The sequence below is a fragment of the Acyrthosiphon pisum genome, chromosome A1 (assembly GCF_005508785.2).
Source record: "Acyrthosiphon pisum isolate AL4f chromosome A1, pea_aphid_22Mar2018_4r6ur, whole genome shotgun sequence".
NCBI classification, from domain to species: domain Eukaryota; kingdom Metazoa; phylum Arthropoda; class Insecta; order Hemiptera; family Aphididae; genus Acyrthosiphon; species Acyrthosiphon pisum.
Window position 1 is genome coordinate 134951480 of NC_042494.1, and position 22023 is coordinate 134973502.

At 31.8% G+C, this 22023-nt stretch overlaps 3 protein-coding genes and 1 pseudogene across 7 annotated transcripts; all 4 read left to right on the plus strand.

Annotated features, from left to right (window-relative positions):
• The first annotated feature begins 107 nt into the window (after nucleotides 1-107).
• LOC100158702 lies at nucleotides 108-6226 on the plus strand. 2 transcript variants are annotated; one of them, XR_003839193.1, is made up of 3 exons: nucleotides 108-1011; nucleotides 4716-5589; nucleotides 5647-6169. XR_003839193.1 is itself a non-coding variant. In XM_001945600.5 (2 exons), the coding sequence occupies exons 1-2, from the start codon at nucleotides 506-508 to the stop codon at nucleotides 5527-5529; spliced, it is 1320 nt and encodes a 439-aa protein (XP_001945635.2). In that variant the 5' UTR covers nucleotides 108-505; the 3' UTR covers nucleotides 5530-6226. The 2 variants fall into 2 exon arrangements, 1 of the variants encoding a protein (XP_001945635.2); XM_001945600.5 differs by having other exon boundaries at nucleotides 4716-6226.
• A 2934-nt stretch (nucleotides 6227-9160) lies between these two features.
• LOC107883524 lies at nucleotides 9161-9665 on the plus strand (annotated as a pseudogene).
• On the plus strand, nucleotides 9534-14289 carry LOC100167634. 4 transcript variants are annotated; one of them, XM_029488392.1, is made up of 4 exons: nucleotides 11291-11593; nucleotides 11803-11882; nucleotides 12017-12569; nucleotides 12845-14289. In XM_029488392.1, the coding sequence occupies exons 3-4, from the start codon at nucleotides 12088-12090 to the stop codon at nucleotides 13581-13583; spliced, it is 1221 nt and encodes a 406-aa protein (XP_029344252.1). In that variant the 5' UTR covers nucleotides 11291-11593; nucleotides 11803-11882; nucleotides 12017-12087; the 3' UTR covers nucleotides 13584-14289. The 4 variants fall into 4 exon arrangements, with proteins under 4 accessions (XP_016659184.1, XP_029344253.1, XP_029344252.1 ...); XM_016803695.2 differs by lacking the exons at nucleotides 11291-11593; nucleotides 11803-11882 and adding an exon at nucleotides 9534-9661; XM_029488393.1 differs by lacking the exons at nucleotides 11291-11593; nucleotides 11803-11882 and adding an exon at nucleotides 9555-9670.
• A 4101-nt stretch (nucleotides 14290-18390) lies between these two features.
• LOC103309165 lies at nucleotides 18391-19466 on the plus strand (the record flags this gene model as incomplete). The annotated part of the gene is given in 1 exon segment (XM_016803679.2): nucleotides 18391-19466. A coding segment is annotated over 1 exon segment (914 nt), but the record flags the coding sequence as incomplete, so codon positions are not given.
• Nucleotides 19467-22023: the final 2557 nt, after the last annotated feature.

Consider the following 22023-nt stretch of genomic DNA (forward strand, 5'->3'; position numbering starts at 1 on the left):
ACTGATTGCCGTCGGGCGTGTATTTCAAATAAATAAATAAATAAATAAATAAATAAATAAGATGTTTCGGTTGAATAAAAAATCAAATGTTGTAATTTGAAGCACTCTTAGATAAATTTATGTCGTCGGTCGTGCCTAATCAGATTCCTAAGTGCAATATTATCGGAGATGCAAAAGTTACCAGTTAGGAAACTACAAACGCGCGCGTGTACTTGGATAGTTGTATGATAACCTCGGCCACCGTAACACGTTAAAGGGCAATGTCTAAAATAATAAATTAAACACATGTAACAGTTACACTAATATATTTATATTAAAATATTGTACGTAATCACTGTAATTCAACTGAAACTGTTTAGGGTGTCAAGGTCCGATTTAAATTCGCCAGTAATTACCTCGACGGTGCGCACTTCAGTGCATGGATCTGCCAGTGCTACTCCGACCATACGCATGAACGTGTACACGGCGACGACGACGACTGATCGTGTAACTGCGGCTGATTGCGATGGCGGAGAAGGTGGACGAAACTATAGCGGATATGACCGCGGCCGGAGCGTTTGGGCCGGACAACCGGCTTGTTTCGTTCGAACTGGAGGGTCTGCACACCGGACTGGATCAGTTCGCGTCGTGCGTCCTGTACGGCTTGGCCACCGTCGACGACCGTGACGGCCGACGCCACGATCATCGGCTTGTGTTCAAGTTCAAGCACCCGACACTCGAAAAGCGGGAATTTTACAATAACGACAGGCAGTTCCACAATGAGAAGCTGTTCTACGAACGTATCGCTCCGTTCTTGTTGGCCAGCCGCGGCTCGCAGCGCAACGGTGACAGTACCGCGACACCCACGCTCTGCCGTTACTTTTACGGGCGCAATGATTGCGACGAACAGGCGCACCGAGACGTGATCGTCTTGGAAAACGAATCCGTCCGTGGATATCGGACGGCGGTGACTAGCCACAGGTTGTCTTTAGATTTTGACCATCTGATCGTTGCACTCCGGACTTTGGCAAAGTGAGTTACCAAAATAATCATTGAACGTGTACCGTGCACCGTTCATACAGCTTGAATTGAACGCATCAGGTTTCGGTGGTATACGATTGTATTTACTGCCGACATATTATTTTGTTCTCGATCTTGACTATATTATGAATATATACTGTCGGTACAAATAGTGTGGATCTGAATTTTGTTATACACTAATCTAATATGATATCTCAAATCCTATTATTTGGTATCGGTACTTAAGTACTGCGTGTTAAACTATGAAACAGTTTGTTTATACGTTATTTCGTCCTGTCCGTTCGACCGTTTCTTCGATTTTTTGATTTATTAGTAATTAGTAATTACAATCAGAATAACGTTCAATGCGTAAGTTAAAATATTAATAGGTGCACTGCGGCGTAGTCTAATAACTTTGACGATTTTAGATCTTGAGCAGAGCGAGGAAGCTAGTAAGCTATTGGTTTTACAGTGGTGTTTATTAGTAATTAATAAAAATAAATAAATAAAAAATATATAATATTTATTATTTATTTATTATTTTTTTTTATATATCCTGTATACGAAATTTCTACCAGAAAAAGTGCTTTGATTTCAACATATAGTAAATTATCTTTTAGCGAATTGAATCAAGATGGTACTTTAAAGAGGTCATTTTTCGATTTTATCAATAGTTATTTAATGCCACGGAAAAAACCACCGAAAAATTACGAAAAAACGCTAAAAATGGTTTTTTAATTTCTAACGCTTTGTGTATCACCATAGAAACGATTAAAAAATTATAATATTATAATATTATTCAACTTACATGATATAACAAATAATAATAATATAAAATATCCAGACTTACAAAACGTCTCCGCTCAGAATCGTTTTTCTTGTACAATGATATTATATCATTGAATTCAAATCTAATACAATCCATTATACAATGACCCACTTGTAACCTACTGTACAACAGAGCGACATCCACTTACCTGATTTTTTAATTTATAATAACGATATTATTATTATTATTATCAGAACCCATATAACAATGATACCATTAATCGAGTCATATTAATAAAACTAAAAATAAAAGTCTGATATCTTATATTATATAATAATTTAATATCTCTAATAGACTACGTACTACCTACTAATGATAGGTCATAATCTCTATGAATGAAGTGATTAAAATATGATAATATAATGCAATGATAATCGTTATATGGCAATTATAGCTGTTTTAATTAAAATACAACGAATTAATGAATATATATTTTTATACACATTCACTAATTTTAAATAATTTAGGTTTATGCTAATAAGAGTCCTATATCAATATTCGATACAAATGTATACAATATAAATATAGTATAGGTATATATTTACTTTGAGACTCTTGTAATATTATTGTTATTTTTATTTCGTGACCCATATAAAACTATCGTGATTCTATGATTGTAATATTATACAATAACTCACCTATTAGTTAGATTGTGAAGTATTTTAATATAAACTTACATTATAAAAAAGTAAAAAAATATTAATTCTAATATAGAATCTTTACATAATATATACAATAATACCATTATGTACTGAGTAACCACGGTATGACTAATTAAACTATTAACTAAGGGCTAAGGCAAAAACAATATTTTTAATCAGTTATTTAAAATGTCTAACCATTAACCTAACTAAAAAATGTATGCTTACTTAAATGTTTTAATATTTTGAATTTGGGTTTATATTATATTATATTTTATGATGTACTCGTATTATGATTTTGATGGTGATCAAATTAGTTCTTTGATAATATAACGTACATAATATGAAGACATGTTCATTTTTTTTTTTTAACAAATATGTTTTTTAGGCTGAGACCGTTACAGTTACTATGGATGTTGGCAATTAAACTATATTACTACAATTATATCGATTCATCGATATTAGGCTTTATCCAGGAATCATTATTTAAATAATATATTGATTATTTTTCTAACGATTCCGTATTTCTCATTTCATATGTAATTACAACTAAACATTAACATGATATAAATGATTAGTAATCAGATTTTGTATAACAGTATAAACCATATTTATTGGTATATAAGAATTTGTTGTGTGCGATATTTAAGATATTTAAACATTGATCACCAAAGACATCAACATAATATTTTGATTCAATATTTTTCCGTGCAGTGGATTAAATATCAAGATTTTTTCTATTTTGAATATAACATATGTAATAATATAAGCATTGATTACAGATAATATAGATAGCTCACTGCAATAAATACAAATACAACACACTGTGCAGAATTTATTTCCGATCGAGGGTTGCAGGTCATTTTGTTTAATAAAAATAAATATTATTTATAATTTATAATTGACGACCGTCGTCGTCCCGCGACTAACGAAACCACAATTCCGAGTTAGTCTACCTTGGACGTTTAGATGGCAATCGGAGTGCTTGTAATTTTTATTTCCTATTTATTAAAATTTTATTTAGGCCTTATTTCAATCGTCTGCTAAAGCTTATAACTGCAAATTTAGCTCGATATCATGTAGTTTTTTTTTTTTTTTTATTAAAATCAGATAACAGCACAATATACTGTAATTCGAAAGTAATTATGTATTTTCTAAATTTACCATTATTATTAATATTGTAAATTAAATTAATTCTATTATTAATTGTATAATTTCTACTTGCAACAATTTACATTTTATAATATTTTTTTTTCTATCAATCCTAGAATTATACCTTGATATACTTTTTGACGAAGACAATAATTAACTTATACCGTACAATGTATGATTATTGACAGATTTATAATTAATGATATGACATAGAACTCATCAAGTTTTAAATCTTAAAATATTTTCATTGATTTTTCATATGACTTTATATGTATACAAAACATTTTATCATCTAAGTATTCTAAGTATTATGACAAGTATGTTTTAACCGCGTATACAAATTAATTTTTACGATTTTCATTGATTTACAAACAAATCTGCTCCTTAAAATTAAAATATATTTAAGCAATAATATATGGTTTCACGAAAATTCCAACAAATTGATACATAATAATATTATACTCACATTTCATCTACAATATAATATTATGATATAGGCAATATATTATATTTTCATGTTTATGTTTTGACCGTAATCGGAGTAAATAGAGTTCATAAGTTCATAAGATAATAAACCTAATAGACTTTATCAATTAAACCAAACAAATTACCAAAACAATATAATATTGTAACTAAATTATTTTTATGCAACAAAAAAATAAAAATATTGAAAAATATTTAGTTTTCATATTTGTATTTTGAAAGAGCATTTCAATTCAATACCTAATAAATTCATATATGTTGTATTATTTTTATGGATTAATAATGTGTTAAATCGAAAAACAAATATCAAACTACGTGAATACATGAAAACTTTATTCATTACGCCTTTAACAGCGGATGTTATAGGTATACAAATTTAAACTCGAAGCTAAACCTTATGGCCAAGGTTTTAGACTTAGAAATGTTTAATTTAAAGACAAACCTAATTATTCAATAATTACCTAATAGGATCTGGCAGACCAAAATTACTTATAATAATTGACATCGGGTTTTACAGTATTTTGCACCAGATTTAAAGGTGATCCCTTGCCTCAAAAAATATCATACTAGATTACACTGAAACGACTGATATTTTATGAAACTGTTCACAGATTTCACGGGCTTTCCTACAGGGCAAAGCACGAGGACTCGTTGAAGTTCAAGGAGATAATTGCTGATGTGAAAGAGACTCAATGGTCCAAAGACGGTGAATGGTATTTCCATCCCAGTGTACTCCAAGGATTGTTTTCGGTGGCCTTGGACAGGCTAAAAGAACGTCACGTTGCGGATGGTAGCTGCGGTGACAACGAAGTGGAGTGGATTAGCCGGTTCCAGACGGAACTGTTGACTGATGCTATGCAATCGTTGAGACGCATAGTCGCTTCCGTCGGACCAATGTCCGTCCTGTGCCACGGCGACTTCAACCGGAACAATCTGCTGTTCCGGTACGACGACGGTGGCCGTCCGGTGGACGCGCTGGCGTACGACATGGCCACCATGCGCTACGGGTCACCGGTCCTAGACCTGTCGTTCTTCCTGTACATGAACGCGGATCGCCAGACTCGGGACGATCACTGGGACGCGTTGCTGGACGTGTACTGCTCTACGCTGGCCGCGGATGCGGGTGACGTCCCGGTGCCGGGCCGCGATCAGCTGGACGCCGAAATACGCGAATACGGGTTCTACGGTCTGGTGCACGTGTCGTACTTCGCAGGTATAATGTTGGAGGAAACCACTCAGGTGGATTGCAGTGAGTACTTTGATGCCGATGAATTCAAGATGTTGAATTTGTTACTCAGAAATGGCGGTGAACCGGCCAGAGAATGGTTCGCCGACGCCGTTCAACACTTTATCCGCTGCAAGTACGCCGGGTCACCCGCTTACAGCACCGTCGCCAATGAAGATTGCTTGCCGAACGAAATATAAATATTTTTTATTTTGACTGTTGGTTTCTCGAGAGAAATGTTCAAAACATTACATCCACAGGTTGTTAAACAAAAATGTATTTAATAATGTTTTACATCTAGTTACAAACGATTTCAGAACGATACGTCGTCGTCATGAAAGTTTAAAGACTTCCGCTTTTCGTTTTGTGCGTGTTCACTTCTATGTGCCAAATACACTCAGTGTTTACAGACAAGAGTAAGCTACTATCACGCAATCATTTTCTCTGTTTTACACACGCATATTATACTATATTTATATTTCACAATATTCCAGTAAGATATTGTCACTTAAAAATTAACAAATGCACCCTTATAATTAAATATTAATACAATAACATTATCCGTGTTCTCTCTTTGGGTTTATTCGATGTTTGAATTTTAAAACTAATTCTAAGTAATTTGAAATTTTTAAATTAACTGGTGTCCCGATTCCCTTGACTATCACAATTATATTATATAGTGTTTTTTTTTCATTATACATTGTAAATAAAAAAAACATTTTTCTGTAAAATTGGAATATATATATATGTGAGCAATACTTTTTTTTTTGTACAAGACATTTAGTTTAATATGCACTATTGTACAGATAAATTGTAATTAAAATATATTTAAAAATTATGATATTATAATAAAAGTTAAAACTAGTACTGAATTAAAAAAAAAAAAAAAAATTAAATCAAAGAAACTTTGTAATGTAGGAGTGAAAGTATTACGAGAAATTTTTGTGAAAAAAATATGGTAAGTGATAATAACCAATAGGCAATAATTTTGTATAGGTACGTATTAGTGTAGGTAAGTATGCTTATATTATAAACACTGCAAGTAAACACTTATCATGGTCGATGGTGTTACAAGAGAAAACACGTATACACATTATCTTAAAGTTTGTTCTCATTTTATACATAGATAACCAAATTATATTTGTCATATAAAATGCCTAGGTATTACTCCTTAAAAACACCAAGCATCCGTCTCTGTAACATTTAGATTTTAAGGAACCTTCTATAGCCTTCTACTTTAGGCTGTCGGTCAGTGCCTAACCTAGAAACATATTTTAATAACCCACAAAAGTATCATAATATCGTCAACAATGACGTATTCGATAAAAAGGAAAAAACTAATCCATTTTATATTATTATAATTATTATTTTTATATCTATATACTTCTATACTACTATATAAAGAGGAGTCGTTAATTACCGTAGTCGAAAGTAATCTCTGGACCTACTGTACCGATTTTAAAAATTCTTTCACCAATAAAAAGCCACATTCTTTATGAGTATCATAAGCTAATTTAAAAAGGGAATTGATCACTCCCGGTAGGTGCTAAAACAGGAACTTTGAGATTTACGATAGAAATTTTTGTTTATTAATGGTTGCTATGGGTTATAGGAGTTGAGAATAATATTTATTTATTATTATTTTTTTTTCAATTTGAATATTAATGAAGCGTCTCAATCTCATTTGTTTCAATCAGTCAAATTTACGATCAGACGAGTACATCCACTTGCGTAACGCCATCTCTACTGAAGGAGACGCGGCCAACATTGGTCGTTTGACCATTCTCTCGGCCCATTCTTCTTTTTATATATATAAAATTAAATGTTTGTATATTGATTAGACTTCTGGGTAGAAGATAGGATAATTTAAAAAAGGTTAAATTTGTTTTTTTTATTCATTAGATTTTAGTACGGTTGGATTAGGATTTTGTATTAATTGATTATATTAATCCACCGTAAGTGTAATTAAGTAAAAACGATAAACTTGGTATAACTTTGGTCTTTGATACTCTAGAGTTAAATCATACACTTACGTACAAACAGCACGGGGTCCGCGATCTACCATAGGTAGATTGCCTACTTGGAAATATACTGCTGCGAATCAGAATTTTTATTCCGGCCAACGGAAAAGTTAAGATAAGTTTTGAACACCATACACCGAATATTAAATAACGAATTGAACAAAATTTGAGTCATAGAGAGTTGGTACATTTAACAGGCAACGAAGTGCACTGGATCAGCTAGTAATATATAAATATATTATAATACTATTATATCTAGTTAATTTTTAATGTTTATTTAAAATACTAAAATAATAATAAACTGTTATCCCTATACATATAGAATCCAAATACCACTTAGTCTCTGATCGTTGTAACTCATAAACTACTTAACGTACGAACTTGAAATTTGGAATAGAGGTTCTTCTCATAATTTCACCATGCGATAAGGAAGGATTTGCCAAAATTCGTATTTTAAAGAGGTGCTCAAACAGGGACATTGAGGTTCACATTGGAAATTTGAATTTTATTTAAATATTTAATTATAGTTGCCATTGGTCTATTTAAGAGACACTTTATTTTATTAGTTCCATTGGTCTACAGTAGAAATTAGTGTTTATTTATTATTGGTTGCCATTGGCTATTCGAGCAGATCAGGTACAAGCTTGCATCAAATCGAATTATTGAACATTGCATCCTACCAAGGTGAAAGTTTTCCCTTTGTCCGCGATCCGATGTAGTCGGATTGCATACCAGGGTGGCTGAGTTGCACTTATACTGTAGCAAGTTACACCCAAAAGGAGTTGAACAATCATAATTTTTTTAAGAGTAGCGATTTTTTACTGATAACGAAGTGCATGGGTTCAGTTTCAGCTATAAAAATACATTTATCATTAATACCACTAGAAACATTTCAATACGTTTTAATTAACCGTTGTTTATATTTACTTCTGATCACATTAAATGATAAAATTTGAATAAAAAATTATACATATTATCATCGTCCGAAGACAAAATAAACAATCACGGGCGAAGCTGTGACGGGTCGGCTAGTTTTTTATGTATAAAATCGTTAGTAAAATAATAAAATCGTTTATATCGTGAATTAAACTTAGATAAATAATTGTACTACAGATAATAGTGATTCTAGCCCTGATCATTAGAATTAATTCCAATTAAATACTATGAAATATGTGTGTTACATAAAATATTATCTACACATAATTAATGCTTGGTTATATTATGTAATTATTAAGTTAGCTAACTAATTTTTAGACGTTATTTTCGTAAGATATTATTGTTTATTAAAAATTTCTATGATTTATTATATTATAAAAGTATACCATAAAATCTGAATAATATGTTGGTATACAACATATTATATTAGATAGGTAATACCTACTGAAAACTAATACAATATAAACGCAATTTGCTACTTATTATTTATTATATATATATAATTTTATTAATACTTGAAATCGGTTATAATGGTTTCAATATACACTTAAAAGTATAACCTATATTTTTTAAATTATACTCGAATGTAAAGGTTTTGAGCACATGACATATCGATCATATGAAATTGGTTAATATCATAGGTACTCAACCAATAGTCATTACTGTGTAAATACTAATTACAAATGGAGTGTGAAAATAATATAGTTTAGTATAGAAATCATGATGCAATCATCTATATATTAATTAAATAGATATTTATTATAATCTAAATATTATTATCTTTATTATCCAAAACTAAATACTATATTAGTCTATAACTGTGCAAGGACTCAGATAGTTGTTCATATTGCGATCAAAATAATAATTATAAAAAATGGAATCTTTATGACGGGAATAACTGCCAGTAATTGTGAGCAATGGTTAGTTAGCATGGTGCGTTCAGGAAAAATCTCAAATATGTTTTATTTGAATTAAACAAGAATCAAGTTGGGCAGGATCAATACATATCAACCGTAATACTTGGTACAGTGACGACTTCTGAAGAATCACAATATTATCATGTAGTGATCAAATTAAGACAACGAGATGAAAATCTGAGAGTTAAGTTTAGAATCTACTTTCAATTCCACAATGAAACTACTATGTACCTACAAAATAATTATACCATTTTTATTTGAGTGTTACCAGTCATTAAAAGGAGTCGACAATTGGCCATCATTAGCTCGATTATTCTAAGGTCGTAATGAATGCAGTGAGTTTGTTGAAAGAGATTTGATAATGTTGGAGAACGTATAACTCTGGGAGTCCGATTGAGCGATGCACATCCGTTTCTTGACTATGATCATATTGTAGCTACGTTGCGAGCGTTAGCAAAGTGAGTTAGGTAACACAAATATATTTTGTATACAAATAAATTCAATGTTTTTTTAAATTAATTTTAGTTTTAAGTTTTAAGTCTATACAAGAGAAAATGTAAGAAAATTATTAAACTCAATTAACTAAAAAATATATGTTTTATATATATAAACAAACTTGTTTCTATAAATGAAGGAAGAATACAATTATTTTGAAACCGTTCTAAAAATAATATGATTTAATGTCATATAAAATAAAATTGAAAGGGACTTCCGATTGACATACTGCTCTTCGATTTCGGGACGTCTTAATACGGGTCGCTGGCGTCGGATCTGTCGTTTTTCTTATACATGAACACGACGCAAAAATTGCGCAAAAGTCGGTGGGATGACCTGTTGAACGAGTACCTACTGCGCGACGTTGGCGGAAACCGTACCACCTGCAGTCCGCGTGCCGAACAGGGCCGAGCTGGACTCTGAGATTGCCGTTTGTGCTATTTATGGTTTTGCGTACTCATCGTTTTTCCTACCCTATAAGTTCACATCCGACACTATAAATTCGGAATTGAACGAACAAGAAACTACTGAGTAGATGTTACATAAAGGTGGCGACAATGGCACGGAACTCGTGGCCAACCTAGTACAACACATCGTTGACATGAGATACACGAATGTGTGACGTGGCTATCGGTTACTTCAATAATTATTGTTCGGTACTAATCACCATAACTTCGTTTTTTATTGGATTCTACGGCTTAATATAAGTACGATGAGCAAAACATTTTTTTCTATTATTTCATGTAATTTTAATAATATTTGTGTTGAAATAGGTATTACATGTGCTATGTATAGGTACATTATAATATTAAATGTTTATTACGTCTTTTAATTGGTAGGTACTTGTAAACGTTATAACTTATAATACAATAATATTTAACTATTTCACGTAAAAATAATTATTTACCCCATTTTAATAAATTACCGTAGTACCGTAGATATCCAAAGTTCGTGAATCCAAAATAATTTACAATGTATTTATATTAACACGGACTACCTTTTTTATATATCATATTATAATTGTTTACTTAATGATTTATGAATACAATTATTTAACTATAGATACAAAATAACGGCAATATTAAACATTCTAAAATATCCTCATGTATTCTTATAAAAAAATAATGTATACTTAAAGAAGTAATTAATTTAAATTTGATCAATCGATTATTATAATATTATAATATAATACTTAACATAGTAGGCATTGCCTATTAATCTATAACTATACTATTATAAGTTCTTAACTATAAGGGCAATATAATTAAATACATTTATATATGTTATACAAATTTAAGTGTAACAAATACTTCAATAGATTATATGAAAATTGTAAAGTTTTAATCAACGGATGGGCCTTAATTGTTCAATCACACATTTATAATCAATGTATTCTCGTTGAGGATTCTGATCTGTCATTAGACATGGTAGAACCAAGTCTATTATTGTTGGTAATTTACTTATAGCTGTCTACTACTACTTGGTAATATTGATTAGAGGTAAAAATGGCACTTAACCTCGTTTAAAGTTGAGTGCCAAATAATTACGGGATTATCATTAGAAAAAATTGATTATGATAATAAAAGTATAAAAAACATGCAAATGTAATTCCCACTTTTCAATTCTACTGTTAGAATGAGTATTATTTACACTATGATATAGGTATTAAAACATGAATAGACACTATACCTATATAAACCATGATTGATACAGAGAGGGCATCCATAGTTCGTAATTTTGCGATGGTGTTTTCCTAATGAGCTTAAAATTATAAAAAACCAGTAACTCCCCGACCATTTATTATTCAAATAACCATATCACGAAAGACAAAAATCTTTATTTATATAGGAACTGAAAAATACGGCCTAAAATGAAATTGTACACTATCACACTTAGTAAGTAATAAAACATTATTTCAAATATCTCGTGATTTCAGTAATATTCATGACGGTGTATACGCACTATTAATGAATTGTAAATTAAGAATTAAGATAATAATATAGTTTATTTCACGGTATTATCATAACTGAAATTAATTAGTACTAACTAAACTGTATCAGAACTAAGAAAGTTTAACGTATTGTGATAAAATCAATAATTTTAGTAATGGACTCTTTGTTGCGAGAAGAACTGCCAACAATTGTGAACAATGGGGATTAAATTAAATACATTTTAATCATCACAGTTAGTATATAATATAACTAAATATTATTTTGATGACAAAATCTGGTGATTTGAGTTATATTGATTGTGTGAATACATGGCATTAGAAGTGAAGTGCAAAGATAATAATACAGTATATTATATTTTGTTATTAGCTAAATCGAATTAGTACTCAACGAGAAATAAGGAAGTTGAACATATTGTGATCAAATCAATCATTTTAGCAATGGACTCTTTGTTGCGAGAAGAACTGCCAACAATTGTGAGCAATGGAGCGTTCGGAAAAAATCTCAAATATTTGTCATTTGATTTGGACAAGGATCACGTCGGACAGGATCAGTATATGTCAACAGTATTATTTGGTACAGTCACCACATCTGATGAATCACAACATCGTGTTGTGATAAAGTTAAAACTTCGAGACGAAAAGCTGAGAGTTATGTTCAAAATCGACTTTCAATTCCACAACGAAATTATTATGTATGAAAAAATTATACCATTTCTATTTGAATGTTATCGCTCTATGACAGGTGTCGGGGACTGTCCCACATTGGCTCGATTCTTTTACGGTCGTAATATATGCGGTGAGTTTGTTGAAAAAGATTTAATAATGTTGGAGAACGTTATACCTCTGGGATTCCGATTGAGCGAAGACCGTCTGTTCATCGACTATAACCACCTCGTAATTGCGTTACAAGCATTAGCCAAGTGAGTAAACATAATATTTCTTTGAAATAACAACAAATTTAATGGTATGTAAAAATATTGAAGTCTTGAAGTTTTCACTTTATTCACAAATCATTTGACAGTTTGTACATCTTTAATGACACTTAATATACAATATAACTTTTCGTTTATTATTTGACTATAATCAAATGTAGAAATTTAATTAATCAAAGTAAGAATAACATTTTTAAGTACCTACTATAATACAATATTTCAATGGAAAATAAAATATAATTAGGTATTTGATTTACTTTCAGGTTTCATGGATTGTCATATACCGCGAAACACAAAGACCGCGGCCACTTACGAAAAATTGTCACGGACATTCGCGAAACACAGTTTGACGTTAATGGACAGTGGTCATTTAAGAACAAGGCATTAAGTAGATGCAGTAAGCGAGGAGTAGACCAACTGCTTGAACGTAGCGGTGACCTTTATCGGGATAACGACCACTTACGACGATTTAACGAGCTCGTCAGGGACGGAGAAAACTCGCTGAGACGTGCTCTCGTTCCCCGAGAACCATTTTCCGTTGTGTGCCACGGAGACTTTAACCGGAACAATGTATTGTTCCAATACGATGAGGCAGGACTTCCGGTCGATGTGTTGCTGTTTGATTTCGGGACTCCTCGTTATGGTTCGCCGGCGTTAGATCTGTCGTTTTTCTTGTACATGAACACGGTGCAAAATTTGCGTGAAAGTCGATGGGATGACTTACTGAACGCGTACTGCTTGACCTTGCGGGAATTCGTACCGCCTGGTATCCGCGTGCCAAACAGGGCTGAACTGGACTCCGAAATGTCCAAGTGTGCCTTATATGGATTCGCACATGCATCATTTTTCTTACCCTATCAATTAAGAGAAACTGATCTCGAAGAGGAAATGGACGACGAAGAAACTTTGGAGTGGTTATTACAATTGGGCGGTGACATTGGGTCGGACTTAGTGGCTGACATGGTTCAACACATCGTCGACATGAAATACACTAATGTGTAACGTGCAATTTAGTTTTTTCGTTGTTGTTTGGTGTTGATCACAATCACTTAATTTGTATGTTGTCTTGATGTTCATTTAATGCTGTTAATAAGTATCTTCTATGATTATATACATTGTTTTTATTGTTTAAATTTATATTATTTAAGGGTTGTGTTAACATAAGTATAGGTATAAAATATAAATAAATAGATAATATACGACTTAGGTTAATTTAAAGTTAATTTTAATTTTTAGTTAATCCAAGTCGATGAATGTGCTGAGACCACAGAGCAATAATTTTACTATTGTAATAAATCGCCGACGAGCATGATGGTGTCTTTTGTATCTGTTATGCCTGGGTGTCGGTAGGATTGGGCTGGATATCATACGTGGATTAGCGATGATTTGCATATATTCCTACAGTGTATTTATAATTTAGTGTCTGTTTTATTTTACGAAAAGGTCTTTGCGTATATTAATTGTTTACCGATTAATTTTGGGTAGTTACAATACCTTGCTATTTGTTCGCAAAATATAATCTGAAAAATATCAACTATTGGTTGTGTTGAGAATCAAAGGCATATTTAGTGATGGAATATTATCAACCCTTTCGAAAATTCACACTCCTTCCCGTTTAATATCAATTAAATACTTATAAGCTTATACTTAGCTTTGAAATTCATTTGGATATTCATCGATCGCAAAACTAAAAAAAAAAAAAAAAAAACAATATAATAGAGTGATGTTAAAAGTATTTTTTTTTTTGGAATAATTTAGAACCCAGGTATATTTTAAACAATTTATTTATTTAATAATCTATATATATAAAAATGAATGTGTGTGTCAGTGTGTGTGTACATGTTACCATGGCAACCATTTATATATTATTTAGAGATTTCCGTCCATGTGTGTCTCCATATTACCATGGCAACCAATTATATATTATTTTGAAATTTCCGATAAAATGTTTAGTATATAAATAGTTGCCATGGTGATATGTAGAATTATTATTCATATAGAGTTGGCAATTTTAATGGGCAACGAAGTGAACGGGATCAGATATTTATATATATATATAGATTAGACCTCTTTTCAGAAGATAGATTTATTTAAAAAGGGAGAGGACCAACCCTGGGAGGTGCAAAAACATAAATTTTGAGATTTACGATGGAAATGTTTGTTTATTAACGGTTGCCATGGGTTTCGAAGCTATAATAATAATAATTATTGGTTGCCGGGAAACGAAGTGCACGGGATCAGCTAGTAATAATTAACAATCAGTGCCATAGATTGTATGTTATCTAATAAAAATTTAAAAAAAAAATCAAAAAGTAACAATCAAAAATGGTGTGCAATACACATTTTTATATATTTCACACGTAATCAAGAACCAGTAGTACATTATTAGATATTTATATTTTAGCTGCTGTGAATCCAAAAGAATGTGATTAAGAGAAATTTTTTTGTAAACACTTTTAATCGTACGATTTATGCTATTATTTATGTCCTAGGACATTACGTTATTCGTTAACAGTGGAATAGAACACGTACCTACTGACTTGTTGTTTCAGCATTCCGTCAACATGTGATATGCGAATGTTGAGAATAATCTGATTAAAACGGTGATCCATACATAGTCACATTATAGTTTGATGTTCACACTCATATGCCATTTTATTTTTTATTTTTATCATATACTTTAAATTATATTTTTATTTAATTATTTATAAAATACATAATATCTATTGTTTGTGATATCTATTTATAAGTGTATAATATGCAACGGATTTGTACAAAACTGAACAAATATGAATATTTATTCAATTTTATAGAATACTATTGATTAATGAAGTACCTACCATTTGTACCATTTGTAAATTCTAATAATTTTATTATTATTTTTTTATTATTTAGTTGTATTTCTACAAACGTATTAAAACTATTTGAGTTATATATCTTATCGTTAAGTGCTTGTTTTTTTTATAATAAATATTCAATTATTAACTTTGGTATAGTAGAAGTAAAACTAAGTTGTAATCCATGGTTTTTAGAATAAAGTATGAACTATTAATATTTTACGTTATTTTCGTATAAATAATAATTAATTATATAATACAGATTTATTTAGTTTTAAATAGTTACAATGATTTTTAAAATACAAACAATAATTATTTATATTAATTCTGCATAATATATAATATATATTTTTTATATAAATTATATTGATGATTAACTTTTAGATTATCATAACATAATTTAATTTATAAATATACATAACAATTATTGAAATATTAAATAAAGTATATATTATTAATCGTGGGAATTTTATGCATAAAAACAAACTTTTGTTAATGTTCCAGTCTGCATAAGAACAAGACTTAAACACAGAATCAAATTGCATAATTAACTTAAAAATACAGAAAGATAAAAAAAAGGTCTCAATTATAATTTGATAATTTACCACAATTGTTTGTATTGCTAGTTGATTTTCTGTCTCACATCAGTTACCTTTCATAATGTACCTGCATAGTGCATACGTTGACCATGGTAATTTTATTAACGTAACAAGTATTTTATTTGTGATAGATAATAAGTGATAAATTTGTCAATTAAATTAATAATTAATTAAAACTAATTTAATTTAATAATAATATAATATTCTAATGTCATAACAACTGTAAGACTCCTAAAATCCCATTGGTCTATGATGAAACGTGTTACAATAAAATACAGAACCTACTGTAATTTATTATTGTAGTGGTTATTACTTATTGTATTCATAGTAACCATACATTGTATACAATATAATTTGGAAATATGCAGATACTAACGTTATGTTTTATTACAAATTTAATAAAATGTATAATTTGCATACACAAGTTATTTAAAACGTTGTTTTTTTTAGAAAAAGAACCATGTTTTATTTAGGTTACTCGAACAATATTCATTAGGTATTTACCATGTTTACGGTTTCATAATTTATCAAGAGATTGAGACAATAATATAAGACCTTGAATATTGAATTTAATATATCGATCATAGCATTCTTCTATTATCTGTTACTGTATTTTCTATGATGATAATATAAAATATAAATACATAATAATAAATTATTTTAAACTTAAATTATGTATTATTCTAAAATAGCTTTTATTCTTATCAGTTTTAGCATACAATGAAAGTGTTATCGAATTAATTTAATATTTTACATGTATCTACAAATAATATAATAAATAATAATATTGTGTAAAATATTGTTATCATTAACAAAAAATAGATATATTATATCTAGGGGTAGGTATACTAATTTACCTAGTTTTTCAGTTTCATTATTCAGTACATTATTTTTTGTAATAACAACATGAAATATTAAAATGTGGGGACGTGCGGTTAAAAAATTCAAACGTTGAAATTGTATGACTCCGAGTGTGCAGTATCATTATATATATATAACGTATTATAATTTATAAAATATTTTTACTTCATGTAAAAATACTTGGGTTTTACATTATAATTGTGTATATCATACAAAATAAAAATGTTTTATTATGAAGCGAAAAATAAATAACTTTTTTAGTGATAAACATTATTATAATATGTACCTAAATCTATGACGCATAAAAAGTGATGACAAACTACTATTACATTCATAATAATATATTATGTGTATTACATAAATTATTAGAATACCATCAATTATAAAATTAATAGCTTTGAGTCGATAATTAAACAAAATAATAATATTATTCTTATCATGTTTTTAATAATTCACATAGGTACTTGTCAATTGATAATCTGTTCTAATTTTAAATCTTACGACTGCAAGTTAAATAAAAAAAAAAAAAACAAACAGAAATGCTCGTTACATATATTTTATTTATGATTCGAACGAATCAACGAAAAAATCACATTTGACCCGCTGTCTTATTACTGGTCACTATATATTATGTGAGAGATGGTCTTAGAACTTAACAGAGTGTTCTGGAAAATGTGGCGCTTCTTTTGGAGTAGTTTTTTACACATGTTTCGGCGCATATAATAATATGATCTACGACGAGTCTCCTATGTGGAACGAATGCTCGAGCGATAGGTTTTGATTTCTAAAAAAAGAAAATGCACCGGTGAAGCGTTGGGTTACATATTATTACGAGTAATTTCTGTCTCGAAACACGGTTAGATGCTAAATAATCGTGCATGATGCGAATTTCCATTATCAAAATGGAAACATATGGTCCTATATGCACGAAAATAAATCATAATATGTGGTATATACACGAAAAATTGGAAAAAAAATAAAAAAAGTTACAGCGTGGAAAACAAAATTGTGTTTAATAAAAAAATATACATTTTGACTATCCAAAAGATTTCTGAGGATACTTAAAATTAACTGTTGGTCGACACGAGGGAAAGATTAAAAAGTTATTTTTTTATCAAAACTGTATAAAATAATGATGTTAATAATAATAATATTATACAAATGGTATGATTTAATAAAAAATATGCCTTAACCCCTCAATATATGCATCAATATGTAAAATAAAATCTCGTCTATGAAGTCAGCTCAATTCGAAACGTCCACATTTTGAACCGTAGTAGCAATAGCTGTGCATTCACTCAGCGTGTGTATAAAAACGCATGCAGTTACGATCTCTATAAACATATAATTATTGCGCAGTGAGTGCAGCCTATACGGAGCAGCAGAGTGTGGTACGGTAGGAGACAAAATACGTTCAGGCGGTGACGGCGGCATTGCAATCACGAGTGGTAAACATTTGACGCTATCTGCGTGCCGGGACGAATAAGTGGCTAGGTAATAATAATAAAAAAATTACGATAACAAAACGAACATATATCGACACTCCGCTCGTTATCGCGGTCGAGTGGCACGACTCGCACAATCGACGGTCATCGCTCGACGACGTCGGACGAATGCGCGACACGTCATATATTTTTAACTGCCACTGCAGGTCTGAACTACGCGAACTACGCGATGAACACGAGCCACGAATCGCTCAAGCTGTGGCTGTCGGACGTGCTGACGGCCGACGGGGCGTACGGCGCAACCGTCGACCGGCCGGCCTCGTTCGACCCGGACAGGGATCCGCGGCACGCGTCCCGGCCCAAACAGACGCAGCGGCTGTCGTCGGTCGTGGCGTCCGGGCGGCTGACCGTACCAGCCTGCGGCGGGTCGCATGCCGCCACGGACACCCGGCTGACCGTCAAGCTCAAGCCACCCGTTGAATTGCTGCGCACCGTGCTCAAGTCCGACCGGCAGTTCCACAACGAGATGCACGCGTACCAGAACGTGGTGCCATTCCTGTTCGAACACCTGCCAGACGGGGCCCGCGGGCCCGCGCTCCCCGTGTTCGTGTACGGCCGCAACGAGTGCGGCGCCCGGTGGTCGGAGGACGTCATCGTGCTGGAAGACCCGCGCAACCACGGTTACGTGCCCGCCCGCACTCCAGAACACGTGGCCGGAGCCGGCAGCGCGCACATGGACTACGGCCACCTGGCCGTGGCCATCGCCGCGCTCGGCCGGTTCCACGGCATGTCGTTCACCGCCAAGCAGAAGAACCCCGTGGCGTTCCGCAAGCTGGTGGGCAACCTGCGCGAGATCCAGTGGGACGAGGACGGATGGCTGGTCAAGGGAAACGGGCTCAAGTCGATGAGCATGCGCGGCGCCCGGCCGCTGATGGACCAGGACAAGTACCGGGACGGCAAGCTCAAGGGCTTCCTGACCATGATCCGGGAGGCGGACCGCAATCTCAAGCTGGCGATGACGCCCAAGGAACCGTTCGCGGTCATATGCCACGGAGACTACTGCAAGCCAAACATACTGTTCGAGTACGACGACGCCGGACATCCACGGGACGCCATGATCACTGAGTTCACAGCCGTCAGGTAACTATAATTGCGTGTTTACTGTTTATTTTATATTAATAATATTATTGTTGTCTTCGAGCACACCTACGCTTGCACGTCCAAAGTCGACGTTTTTTTTACTTTTTCGTGGCGTCTCGAACGATAGCCACATTTCATACGACTCAATCAAACAGATTTAAAGTACCTACCTGTTTACACCAACCCGTCCACGAGTGTCCACCTATTATTATAGTGGAGTTCGGGACTGTTCGAGACTTTCAAACGGAATTAACGGATGCCCTACACGTAGGCATCATCAATCGAACAATCCGAATTCTTTAATTAAATATTTTTATAATTCATTATTATTTTGATATTTAATGCGTTTTCTATAATGCAACTATTGCGTTTTATTTTATTTCATACAGTACCTAAACATTAAATCATATATTATATCATTATTATAATATTATAATTTATAATTATTGTTGTGCGATAACGAGTATTAATTGTAGGTCGTTGTGGCACAAATTGTTTTCATCACGGTAAACAAAATATATTATTCACTTATTAATAATTTAAAAATTTGTACCTGATTAAAATCCTCCAAAAATAAATTTGTATCTACAGTCGATACTCTCTAGAACTTACGCTGCGTGTAATATTATATAAAATATGTAGGTAGTTTTTATGTTTGTACAGGGCCAACTGATAACATGCATTTTATTGTTTCAAGTCATTCAACGTGTCACCACTTGATTACTCTCCCGCGTATACGACTGGCAGTATATAATCAATTTGGTTTAAATTTTTTTTAATACTATTACCAAAACTTATTTATATGGTAATATAATATTATGCATACCGTGCGGTAGATACCACAAAACACTGCAGCGGGAAGGAGTCGCGATAGCAATAGAGAATTTTTCCAACGGATAAGCCTATAGAGATTTACATACAGGTATATCAAAAAGAAAAGATAAAAAAAAAGAACGTTTTAAGCCGATGCAAATCGTATTTCATATAACTTAATCAACCCGGTTATTTTGTTTAGTCACACAATGGAACAACTAAAAAGCTTATTTAATTCAAATACAACAGAGGCCGATTTTTCTCCCTCTGAAATTAGACAGTTTTCTCTCTCTATCTTTTTGTTTTTTTTTTAATTACATGTTTTTAACAAAACATTGAAGTTAATGTTAAAACAATTATACGTACACACGTCAATCATGTTTTATAAACGAATTATGCTATTAATTTACATAATATTAATACAGAACATACGCACAATAATAAAATAACCATCGACTAAATACAATACGATTCGGCATAATACTATTTGAAATTACATTATACACAATACAATTTAATTGTTACGATTAAATAATAAAATTGGCCTTTATAATAAATTTAAATATTATTGATTATTACAGCTGGTTATTAATAATACGTTTAATGAACTATGATGAGAAATTAATTCAATATAGTAAATATTATATTATTCTACATTTTACATGCATCGTATATAATAGTTATTATTTAATTTTTGTGCAACTATTCAAATTGAATTTACATATTATATTACATTGATAATCCTGTTGTGGTGTTATCAAATCGGTCATCAGAAACTTTTGTATTAACATTTTTAGGAATGCGTAACGTAATGGCAAAGTAAATTCAGATAGTTTTATCATAGCAATTTAATTTTTGAACTTGAATTATTAAGATAAATGTAATGTTGTGTAGAAATAAGTCCACGTCTAACAAACCGTTTAATTTAGCATTAACTCTGTACTGGTTTTATTAAACAAGATTAAAAAATATCTACAAACATTTTGGTTGTACGAAACATAGGTATTACCACATATTTTACGTTTACCAACGAAAACGCCATTATTTATCTAAAACGATTAATCATTAATAATATTGATTGTATAAATATTTTTTATTAACAAATAATGTTTACCCAAACAAATTCACAATAATAGGTATAATATAAGAACCAAAAAACACGCCCTTAAGAAATCCATACAGTCTAATAATTCCCAAGATCGGTTCACCTTCACACGATCGTTAAATTGAGTTTGCCTTTGTAAAAAAATAAAATGTTCGCATAAACGTTCGCGACAGAACATTAATCAGTTCCACCCTTGAATTTGTCCACCGTTCCCCGAATATTTTTGATAGACTATTATACTGTACCTATATTATACAAACATATGTTACGGATGTAACCCGAAACACCCTCCGAATGTGAAGAAAAGATAAGGCGTCCTAGGCGTTAAATCGTGCACAACGTTTATTCAATAAATCAATTTTTACAGTGCGAATTGGCGCGGGACTGTGCCAGAAAAACATACAAGAACATAATAATAACAATAATAATATATCGTACAAAGATATTCACACCCCGGGAACAGTTTGATTTTTTTTCTTTTACAATGTCATGAATTATAGCCTTTGTGCTCCGTGGAGGTTAGCGATATTATTATGATAATATCCTTTTTTTACTGATAAAAGAAACACGATCTCCGTAGACACAGTGACATTTCTTTTGATATAAACTATTGTGGATATTCGGATTTATTTAAATGTAAAA

What these genes read in the sequence shown, in the direction of transcription:
- LOC100167634 (XM_016803695.2), top strand. Translation starts at nt 12,088, where the DNA reads ATGGACTCTTTGTTGCGAGAAGAACTGCCAACAATTGTGAGCAATGGA. An exon ending in GCGTTACAAGCATTAGCCAA is followed by an intron (nt 12,570 to 12,844) that starts GTGAGTAAACAT and finishes ATTTACTTTCAG; the next exon opens with GTTTCATGGATTGTCATATA.
- LOC100158702 (XM_001945600.5), top strand. Translation starts at nt 506, where the DNA reads ATGGCGGAGAAGGTGGACGAAACTATAGCGGATATGACCGCGGCCGGA. An exon ending in GCACTCCGGACTTTGGCAAA is followed by an intron (nt 1,012 to 4,715) that starts GTGAGTTACCAA and finishes AACTGTTCACAG; the next exon opens with ATTTCACGGGCTTTCCTACA.